Source organism: Meleagris gallopavo, chromosome 16 (assembly GCF_905368555.1).
Source record: "Meleagris gallopavo chromosome 16, MGAL_WU_HG_1.1, whole genome shotgun sequence".
NCBI lineage: Eukaryota > Metazoa > Chordata > Aves > Galliformes > Phasianidae > Meleagris > Meleagris gallopavo.
In genome coordinates, this window is record NC_139419.1 from 12,064,337 (window position 1) to 12,074,136 (window position 9,800).

Genomic DNA, 9,800 nt, shown 5'->3' on the forward strand with positions numbered 1-9,800 from the left:
AATATCGTGATATTCCTGCTGGGACTCCAAGTACCACTCATACCAACCCTGGTTCATTCAGCTTATTGCAGTTTGAAGATCTTACAAAATTGCTTGTGGTATAATATAGGAAATGTAGTGACAGTTTCAAGCTTCCAAACTTCAGGCTTCCAAAGCTCTACTAATTGCTGAAGGAGTGTATTTCTGCAGCTTTACAGTGCACTTGTCCTCACACATGCTGAACTTTGTTGTCTTGTTCTCCTCCAGGCTTTTTGCCAGCTACCCTCAGACAAAGACCTACTTCCCTCACTTTGATCTCAGCCAAGGCTCAGTTCAGCTTCGTGCTCATGGCTCCAAGGTCCTGAATGCCATTGGGGAAGCTGTGAAGAACATCGATGATATTAGAGGTGCTTTGGCCAAACTAAGCGAGCTGCATGCTTACATCCTTAGGGTGGACCCAGTGAACTTCAAGGTGAGTGGGCACACTTTCAGGGATGAAAATTACCAGTCACTGAACTAGAGGACACTGGTCATTTAGACTAATGGGAGTTTGATCCCTGACTGTGTGGTACAGCCTCATGTTGCTGCTGGTTCCCCAGCTGATTTTTAACCTGAGACTAGATTTTCTAGCAAACCATCTGGTCCAGTTTAATCTGCTACCTGGTTGGGACGTGTATTTTTTTCATTCCAGAGCATGTTGCAGACTCTTAGATTGGCATCTGTTACTGATTACAATGGATTTCACCTTTTTTTTTTTCCCTTTCAGCTGCTTTCCCACTGTATCCTGTGCTCCGTGGCTGCCCGCTATCCCAGTGATTTCACCCCAGAAGTTCATGCTGCATGGGACAAGTTCCTGTCCAGCGTTTCCTCTGTTCTGACTGAGAAGTACAGATAAATGGCTTCCACACTGGGTTAGGGATGTGCACCAATGGCACACAACAGCTGCCAAGTTCTGGGGTATTCTTCCTATGCAGTCCCCTCCACTGTCCTATGCAGGGGCTCAGCCATCTGCAGACCACAATAAATAATTCAACTGTGATCCATGGTCTCTGTGCTTTCATCTTTCATGTTCCACCCACACCTTAGTGTTTAGGCAGTGTGTTTGGAAATCACTACATAATTCAGAGGGAAAAATACTAAGCTGTGTAGTTCATGTACATAATGAGAATAACACACTGCTGAGTAGAAGCCCAGAACAGGCTAGAGCCCTGTGACTACTACTGCTCACAGTTCAGAAGCTATGTCAACCAAATATAAAGCTGATCAGGAAACATTCTTTTATCCTGCTAGGATAATGAATGGACCCAGGCTTCTTGTTTAGACTCTCCAAAATCCAGCACAGCCTGTTCTGAACAACAGCTGCATTGCCAAATGGTGTGATGTGCACAGGGCAATGCTGCGTATTGACTGTGTGTGCTCTTCTCCAAAGGGCCTGGACAAGGTGAACACCTTAAGCAATCACACCTGCTTAGTCCCACCTGTTTGGTAAAGGGACCTTCCCCTCAGCTTGACATTTCCTATATTTATATCGGGAACTTTGCTTGCTTTTGAAATTTGGGAAGACTAATGGCCCCTGGAGATCAATGATGATATCTGAGGGACCAAAATTCCCAGTGCTTGGCATTCCCTTGAGGGGAATGCATGGACCTTCCATACCTCTCGGCCAACACCCCAGCTCCCAGATGATAAAAGTTATGTGAATTTCTTTGTTTGCATCCTTGCTTTCTCTTCCAAAGTATTTCCAAGACTTTACAGTGGTACACATCACCTCTTCACACGCAAAAAAAACACCTGGAGTGTTAGAGCAGCTTGAAATTCAGAAGCCCCTCGTTTGTTTGTTGGTGTGTTCTCCACCTGAGTGACCCAGATGTTGTGGGCAGGCCAATAACTGTGATATCATCCAGTGCATCTGGATGGGTCTGTGTCTAAGGGCAGAGTGATTCCAGCTTCATTTACTGAGCTCCCTTCTCTTCCAGTGAAATTCTTACCAAGTTACACTCACTGCTCATGCAGGTCTCAGAAGATTTTTGACATGAAAAGATGTGTGCAAAGCCCTAAGCAAATGAGCGTGAACTGGCACTACAAGCTGCAGTGCTCATCTTGTTCACGAAATGTAAGCACTGTATTTGGGCAAGGAGAAGAGAGATAAGATGCAGAAGTTTTAAACCACTGAGCTGCTCTAAATCTGCTGATGTTGACCAGGGCACCTTCTTTGAGCAGTAAGTTTTTAAAGCATCCTATCTTTGTGGGTCTCTGGGTAACCTGAATGTTTAAATCAACAATTTACAGTGTAGGTCAGCATGGGGTACATCCCTAAGCCCAGATTTGTATCAGTGATTTCATGCAGAAGCTCAGTGAAGGATATGACAGTCCCCAACCACTGCATGCCCTATGAAATGTCCTATGGGAGAGTGGCAGGAACACACACTGGGATGGGAACAAGGCAGCAAGTCCAGGCGTGATGAGCAAGAAGGTATGGACTTTAGAAAGACCAGGTGCCAAAAAAGGAGATTCTTCCTCACCCAGCTTTCTCTAGGCTACTGCAGACAGAAGATGGGAGCACACAGAGGGCAAAGGTGGCATGAGAGGGCAACAGGCCCAGAGGCTCTTTGGAGAGGGCTGGATGTGTCAGAGGCTGGAAGATAGCAGGGCCTGGGACACATGGGGGACAAGGAGCCATGCAGGCTCTGGGCGAGGGAAGAAGGGTGCATCCTGACAGGAGTGCCAAGCAGCACAAGGCCGAGGCTGCAGCATCCACAGGACAGTGGCTGCCAACTACGGGGTGCAGCCCTGATGCACGCCTTCCCCCAGCCTGGTGAGGGGCTGCCTGGGATCCCCTTTGCATGCAGTGCAGAGGGCCAACCCAGGGCAGGGCAGGGTAGGACAGGGCAGGGCAGCAGTGCCCCCTCAGGGCCCCCTGTGTGGGCGTCAGGGCCCCCCAAGGCACCGCCGCTCCCTGCTCCCAGCGTTGCACAGCCACGGCCCCTCCATGTGGATAAGATAAGGCTGGGGCGGGTGTACAGGGAGCTATAAGAGGTCGGCCTTGCAGGCTCCTCCACCACACACTGCCACCAGCCACCAGCCCACCCCACCAGCTGCCACCATGCTGACTGCCGAGGACAAGAAGCTCATCCAGCAGGCCTGGGAGAAGGCCGCTTCCCACCAGGAGGAATATGGAACTGAGGCTCTAATTAGGTGCGAACCAGGGCCAGGAGCACCTGGTGGGGTGGGAACTGGGGAGTGGGAGCCAAGGGGCCAGGTCCTGGGTTGTGTGGGCTGGGCCAGGGGGAACTGCAGGGCTGCAGATTGACCAGCCTTGTTCTGGCAGGATGTTCACCACCTATCCCCAGACCAAGACCTACTTCCCCCACTTCGACCTTTCGCCTGGCTCTGACCAGATCCGTGGCCACGGCAAGAAGGTGTTGGGTGCCCTGGGCAACGCCGTGAAGAACTTGGACAACCTCAGCCAGGCCATGTCTGAGCTTAGCAACCTGCATGCCTACAACCTGCGTGTTGACCCTGTCAACTTCAAGGCAAGCAAAGGCTTGGGTCTTGGGGTCCTGGGGTCTTGGGGTCAGGGATCTTGGGATCTTGGAGGTCTTGCGGCCAGGGGATCTTGGGGTAAAGGGGTCCTGCTGTCAGGCAGTCCTTGGGTCAGGGGTCCTGGAGCCTTGGGGTCTTGAGGTCAAAGTGTGATGGGTTCCTGAGAGCTGGATCTTGGGGGCCAGGAACTGAAGGCCAGGGATGGTACCAGGGCCAGGATGGGGGACAGACTGGGGCTGAGAGCCCTCTATCCAGAGCAAGGGTACTGAGCCTCTGTTTGCCTTGCAGTTGTTGTCGCAGTGCATCCAGGTGGTGCTGGCTGCACACTTGGGCAAAGACTACACCCCCGAGGTGCATGCTGCCTTCGACAAGTTCCTGTCTGCCGTGTCTGCTGTGCTGTCTGAGAAGTACAGATGAGCCACCGTCTACAACTTTAAGTCTTCAATAAAGACACCATTGCTGCAGCACTGTGTCCATGTGTGCTGGGGCTGGGGAAAGGGCATAGGGGCCCAGGGTGGGCTGGGGCACACTCAATGCTTCCCTGAACCCCTTGGGAGGGAGGTAGGGAGGAAGGAAGCTCCTTCTTCCACGTCTGGCATGGGGCTTGCCTGGTTAAATGTGATCCTGAAGCTGGTAGCAGGACTCTCAGGACAGAGCTCAGCCTGCACCTTCCCATGCCTGCAAACCTGCTTGGGGTGGGTGAAGCCAAATGTGTTTCTTTGAACACCTTGAACAATTTTCCATAGGGGAAGGATTGACCTCTCCTGGCTCTATCACCATGGCAGGACTTCACTGGGAATGCTGTGGGAGCTTAATGCCTGTATGAATTTTGTGAGCAACGAGACAAGTTCATTGAGTGAAAAAAATTCCACTGTGAACTATGAAGTACAGACACAATTCATAGCCCCTAAGCCACAACTCTCTAGCAATTGCCTGGGAAGGGCCCCTCCACTTGTGCCTTGGGTGCTTGCTTTTCCCATGTCATCTGGAGAGGCTGGAAATGTCACAGGCAGAGCTGTAGTCCAATACAAGGCTCCTGCTTTTACATCACTGGCTTTAGATCTGAAGGAGATGGTGGGTGGTAAGATAGTAAACTAGCCCTGGGTTTGCTCTGCATTGTGACCAGAGGAGAAAATCGGGGTTTGTGAGGAATGAGGGAAGCTGCACTAGGAAATCAGCACCTGCTTTGCTAGGGAGTCCCCATGCCATACCCCACTCCTGTGAGCACACTTCCAAATGCACTGCTTTTCCTCCATACTTAAAGCACTATCTACATCTCAGCACATCTGTGTTCATTTACACCCAGTTATTCCTGTGCCCACGGTTTGAGGAGCTCTTCTGCCTTTGCAGTTTGTCCCACTGACGTGTGCATGGGCAGCAAACACACAGCCTCCCCTCCTTCTGCTTCCCAGAAGAGCAGTCCCCCTCCTCCACTCTTCCCCTCCTCCTGTTCTCTGATATGGTGCCAGGTCAAGCTAATCTCCCCCAAACACAAATGATAAGAACCGCTGGAAATGGAGGAAACACGGGTGTAAACTGTCCCCCCCATGCCAGCTCTCAAACCTACTGGAACCACTGCAACCTTTTTCACCTTCCCAGCCCTCCTTATCTTCTTCATCCTCTCACCTTCCTCCTCACCTTCATCATTCAGGACATGCAGAGCTCACTGGGGGTCGTTATGGCCATACATTCCCCTCTTCCCCTGCTGCAAGCTCCTGTGGCTGCAGGACAGTGCCTGCATCAGGATCTGGCACTGACCCTGCAGCTCTTCTGTGTGCCCCATTTCCAGCAGTCAGGGTCACCCCAAGCCCCCATAGCAGCAAGGGCTGGGACAAAGGGAGCTCTGGGGTCTGTTTGCAAAGGGATGCAGCTGTGGTCAGGGAGAAAGACATGAAGATGCATTGGGGTGCACTGGTGTGAGGAGTGCAGAAGAAATGAGCAGAAGCTGCAGTGAGAAAGAGTGGTGGTGTGTAGGGGCTACATTGCAGAGTGGTGTGTGTAGGAACAGTGCACGTGCTGGGGCAGTTTGCATGTGTGCAAGGACTGTGCTGGAGAGGTCAGCCTGCATCACAGGGGCAGCTCCTTGAGGCACAGACTTCCACAGTGCTCCTGAGCCTACAGCCCCCATATTTCTGTCCCCTCCACTCTGCCTGCTCCTCCTGAGCAGAACACATCCCTTCTGGCCTCCTTGAGGGACCCCTCGTTGGCACCTCAGCCATAACTCTATGCCAGGGGGCTGGGGACCGACTGCTCCACCTGCTCCAAGACAGACCCTAACCTCAACCCATGCCGATGCAGACACTAACCCTAATCCTAACCCTAAATCCAGACTATGCCAACACCACATTGCCCCAACCCTAACACTGAGCCCAAGCTCGTGCCAGGATCCAACCCCCCCAGTCTGTGCAGTATCGTGGGTGGGGCAGGGCAGCAGCCCTGCCTGGCTGGGGTCCAGAATCTATGGGGCGGGCTGGGGGGCGGGCAGTGACCAGCACAGCATATAAGGCTGACAGCAGACTGCAGGGGCACCCGTGCTGGGGGCTGCCAACGCGGAGGTGCAACCATGGTGCTGTCCGCTGCTGACAAGAACAACGTCAAGGGCATCTTCACCAAAATCGCCGGCCATGCTGAGGAGTATGGCGCCGAGACCCTGGAGAGGTAGGTGTACATCTCTGTCCTCCAGCTGCCTCTCTCCCATCTGTCCCTGATCCTCTTCCTGCCCTCAGTTGTCCATGTCCTATCCCTCCCTGTCTAACCTGTCCCCCTCCCCTTCTGCCCTGCTGGCCCTGACTTACTGTGCTCCACAGGATGTTCATCACCTACCCCCCGACCAAGACCTACTTCCCCCACTTTGATCTGTCACACGGCTCCGCTCAGATCAAGGGGCACGGCAAGAAGGTAGTGGCTGCCCTGATCGAGGCTGTCAACCACATTGATGACATCGCAGGCACCCTCTCCAAGCTCAGCGACCTCCATGCCCACAAGCTCCGCGTGGACCCTGTCAACTTCAAAGTGAGTGTCCGGGAAGGGCTGACCCACCCTGCCCCGACCCCAGCCCTGTCTTGGGCCATGCAGCCACCCTTCGCCTCACCCTCTCGCTCACCTTCTCCTTTTGCCTTGCAGCTCCTGGGCCAATGCTTCCTGGTGGTGGTGGCCATCCACCACCCTGCTGCCCTGACCCCAGAGGTCCATGCTTCCCTGGACAAGTTCTTGTGCGCTGTGGGCACCGTGCTGACTGCCAAGTACCGTTAAGACAGCATGGCAGCTAGAGCTGGGGCCAACCCATCGCCAGCCTTCCAACAGCGAGCAGCCAAATGAGATGAAATAAAATCTGTTGCATTTGTGCTCCAGCCCTGGTGTCCTGCTCTGGTTGCTGCCTGTGGGGAGAGAGCGGGAGGGATCTGCTCTGGGGCTCCATGCAGCTGAACTGGGAGCCCCTGGGCCAGGTGGGTGTGCAGAGGATATGGGCTCAAGTGGTGGTGTTTGAGTGGTGTTTGGGTGGTGTGCCCAGAAGACAGATGTGTTTCTGCTGTCTGTGGGCATGAGTAGAGCTCTTACAGGTGCTGGTGGACAGGAAAGCTTTATGGATTCTTGAGGTCTCCAGCCCATCCTGAGCTCCCCAGCAGAGCCACATACCCATGCTGGGATCCCACACAAATTCCTTACCCCATGAAGCCCAAAATGTAGGGAAACAGATCTCATTCTGGAAGGGCTTGCAGGAGGTGGTAGGGAACAGTTCCCTGCATCTGTCACTGTCTGTGAGGTGGCATAGCAAGGACATGCTGAGGACCTTCTGCACTGGGGCAGCTTTCTGTGCATGCCTATGGACTGTGGCCCTCATAGGACTTCTCTGCTTCCATCTCCTGACACCTTGCTACATGCCACTTGTGGGGAGCCCAAGGTACACCGAGTGGGCAGACAGGCTGGGGAAGACCATAGCACTCCAACAAGAACCATCAGTACCTGGGGCTCAGTTCCTGCTCTTTGAGCTGTGAGCCTCAACAGGGCAGGTGGTGAAGCGATGCTGGGTGCTGGGTGCGGGCCCTGGCTCTTATCACAGCCAGCAGCAGGGCTGGGGATGGCCATAGCCAGTGGGGTCTGCAGGTGGCTGATAAAGAGCTGCACGGGCTCTCCTCCAGCTCACGGGTGTGGTGAGGGACGTGGACAGGAGATAGCCTTGGGGGGGTAAAACCTGCCAGGTGCTGAGTAACTGCAGCTTGTCCCTGCCAGGGATCTTAATGCAGAGATGGAGGTTTGAGAAAGCCCCAGGGTGGCCAGCACAGCAAAACACAGCATGAAGCCAGACTGGGGTTACCACAGGTCCCCTCATTCCTTGTCATACATACCGTACAAATGAGTCCAGATGGAAGGATGGACATTTGCCCCAGTTCTACAGTGACCATCAGGGACCACATGTGACTCCAGAGAGCTTCCAGCCCTCAAAGATTCCTCCTACAAAGCACCAGCCTTAGGTGCCACAACTCCACCAGGCCACGCTCCAGTTTTCCCTTCTACCTCACACCATCCAGACACATCTATGGGCATTGTTCTCCACAGCAGAGAGCCTCTGCTCCTGGGGAGCACAGGGAGAACAGGGAGCAGGGGCATGGACAGGCAGGGCATACACAGCACTGGGAACTAGTTTGCCAGGCACCAAGAGCCAGTGCCAAATCCTACATAGATCTGGGCTGCTTCAAACGCTGCTGCAGGGGATCCTTGCAGTCCTGAGCGTGGCAAAGGCAGTGCTTGCACAAGTGGGGCGAAGCTGCACGTAAAGGAATGCATGTTCTCCAGCCTGGAGCTGGAGAAAGCAATGGGCAGCACATATGGAGTATATCCATGTGTGTGTGCATTAATAGAAAAGTGTCAGGAGCAATGCAGGGGGATGATGTGTGCCAGGCTTGGCTGTTGTCCCTGCTGCCTCTGCCAGACCTCTGCCTCCATTTGCTCTCACACCTTGTTCTGACCTCAGGTGGGACTCAGCAGGGGCAGTATTTTGGAGGAGGCAGCGAGCAGCGTCTTGGCTGTCTGGCTAAAAAACACTGTGCTGCAAACAGCTGTGTGTTTTGTCCCAGCTACTTGTCCCTGCTGCCACAAGATGGAGGCCTCAAGCCGTGTTGCCTTTATCAGAGCCAGCCAGACAGCTCAGCTTTGAATTGGAGCCTCCAGCCTTGGCTAGGATGGGTTTCCATCAGGTCCCAAGCTCCTTGGGGTGCTGGTGTTGGCTTGAAGGGGTGCACGGAACCCCATGCTGTCCAAGGGGCCAGACTCACTGCCAGGAGGGTCTGCACTGCCAGCTCGGCAGGTCTGGGCATGGTGTGGGAACAGGCCCCCCACCCTCTTCCTACAATCAGAAATCACAGAATCATAGAATCACAGAATGGTTGGGTTGGAAGGGACCTTACAGCCCCCAACTCCACCCTGCTGTGGGCTGGCTGCCCCCAGCTCAGGCTGCCCAGGGACCCTCCATGGCCTTGGGCATATCCAGGGATGGGGCACTCACAGCTCCGGGCAGCAGTGCCAGTGCCTCACCGCCCTCTAAGTGAAAGATTTCCTCCTCACATCTCACCTAAATCTCTCCTCGTTTAGTTTAAAACCATTCCCTCTCGTCCTATCACTATCTACCTGAGTAAAAAGTTGATCTCTCTTCTGTTTATCAGCTCCCTTTATGTACTGGAAGGCAGCAATGAGATCTCACTGGACCCTTCCTCAGGGTGAACAAGTCCAGCTCTGTCAACCTTTCTTCACAGCAGAGGAGCTCCAGCCCCATCCTCATGGTCCTCCTCTGGCCCCGCTCCAACACCTCCATATCCTTCCTGTGCTGGGCCCGAGGCCTGGATGCAGCACTGCAGTGGGGGCTCACGAGGGCAGAGGAGAAGGGGACAGTCCCCTCCCTGTCCTGCTGCCACCCCCACCCCCTGATGCAGCCCAGGATACAGCTGGCCCTGGAGAGAGTGCTTCCTGGAAAGGGACACGGTGATATGTACTTGTGGAAGAAGGCAAACATCCTAGAGGAGTTTAGCAAGAATTTCCCATTCAAAACGTACTTCCTCAGTTAGCAAAGAAGAAAACACAGAATTTTCTTCTTGAAAGCCAACTGTAATATACCAGTTGAGAATCTTGCTAGAGAGATGAGGGAGAACATCACATGTTTACAAAAGGTTCTTCTATGTTTTCATCTGACATTGGCATTCAGTAGACCAATAGCAAAAAAAAAAAAAAAAAAAATAGCAACCTATAGGTTGCTATTAGACAGGAAAAAATCCTGTCTAAGCAGC

The 9,800-nt window shown here is 53.5% G+C and overlaps 2 protein-coding genes and 1 further gene across 3 annotated transcripts; all 3 read left to right on the forward strand.

Annotated features, from left to right (window-relative positions):
• Positions 1 to 327: 327 nt before the first annotated feature.
• On the forward strand, positions 328 to 1,015 carry BLVRB (biliverdin reductase B; the record flags this gene model as incomplete). The annotated part of the gene is given in 2 exon segments (NM_001303174.1): positions 328 to 451; positions 746 to 1,015. The product of NM_001303174.1 is annotated as a biliverdin reductase B (mRNA).
• Positions 1,016 to 3,015: 2,000 nt separating this feature from the next.
• Positions 3,016 to 3,986, forward strand: LOC100551072 (hemoglobin subunit alpha-D). Its single transcript, XM_003210742.4, has 3 exons — positions 3,016 to 3,174; positions 3,308 to 3,512; positions 3,811 to 3,986. Exons 1-3 carry the CDS (start codon positions 3,083 to 3,085, stop codon positions 3,937 to 3,939), a joined length of 426 nt encoding a protein of 141 aa, XP_003210790.1. The 5' UTR covers positions 3,016 to 3,082; the 3' UTR covers positions 3,940 to 3,986.
• A 2,030-nt stretch (positions 3,987 to 6,016) lies between these two features.
• On the forward strand, positions 6,017 to 6,872 carry LOC100539006 (hemoglobin subunit alpha-A). Its single transcript, XM_003210748.4, has 3 exons — positions 6,017 to 6,180; positions 6,330 to 6,534; positions 6,646 to 6,872. Exons 1-3 carry the CDS (start codon positions 6,086 to 6,088, stop codon positions 6,772 to 6,774), a joined length of 429 nt encoding a protein of 142 aa, XP_003210796.1. The 5' UTR covers positions 6,017 to 6,085; the 3' UTR covers positions 6,775 to 6,872.
• The last annotated feature ends 2,928 nt before the right edge of the window (positions 6,873 to 9,800 follow it).

What these genes read in the sequence shown, in the direction of transcription:
- LOC100551072 (XM_003210742.4), top strand. Translation starts at nt 3,083, where the DNA reads ATGCTGACTGCCGAGGACAAGAAGCTCATCCAGCAGGCCTGGGAGAAG. An exon ending in GGAACTGAGGCTCTAATTAG is followed by an intron (nt 3,175 to 3,307) that starts GTGCGAACCAGG and finishes TTGTTCTGGCAG; the next exon opens with GATGTTCACCACCTATCCCC. An exon ending in TTGACCCTGTCAACTTCAAG is followed by an intron (nt 3,513 to 3,810) that starts GCAAGCAAAGGC and finishes TTTGCCTTGCAG; the next exon opens with TTGTTGTCGCAGTGCATCCA.
- LOC100539006 (XM_003210748.4), top strand. Translation starts at nt 6,086, where the DNA reads ATGGTGCTGTCCGCTGCTGACAAGAACAACGTCAAGGGCATCTTCACC. An exon ending in GGCGCCGAGACCCTGGAGAG is followed by an intron (nt 6,181 to 6,329) that starts GTAGGTGTACAT and finishes TGTGCTCCACAG; the next exon opens with GATGTTCATCACCTACCCCC. An exon ending in TGGACCCTGTCAACTTCAAA is followed by an intron (nt 6,535 to 6,645) that starts GTGAGTGTCCGG and finishes TTTGCCTTGCAG; the next exon opens with CTCCTGGGCCAATGCTTCCT.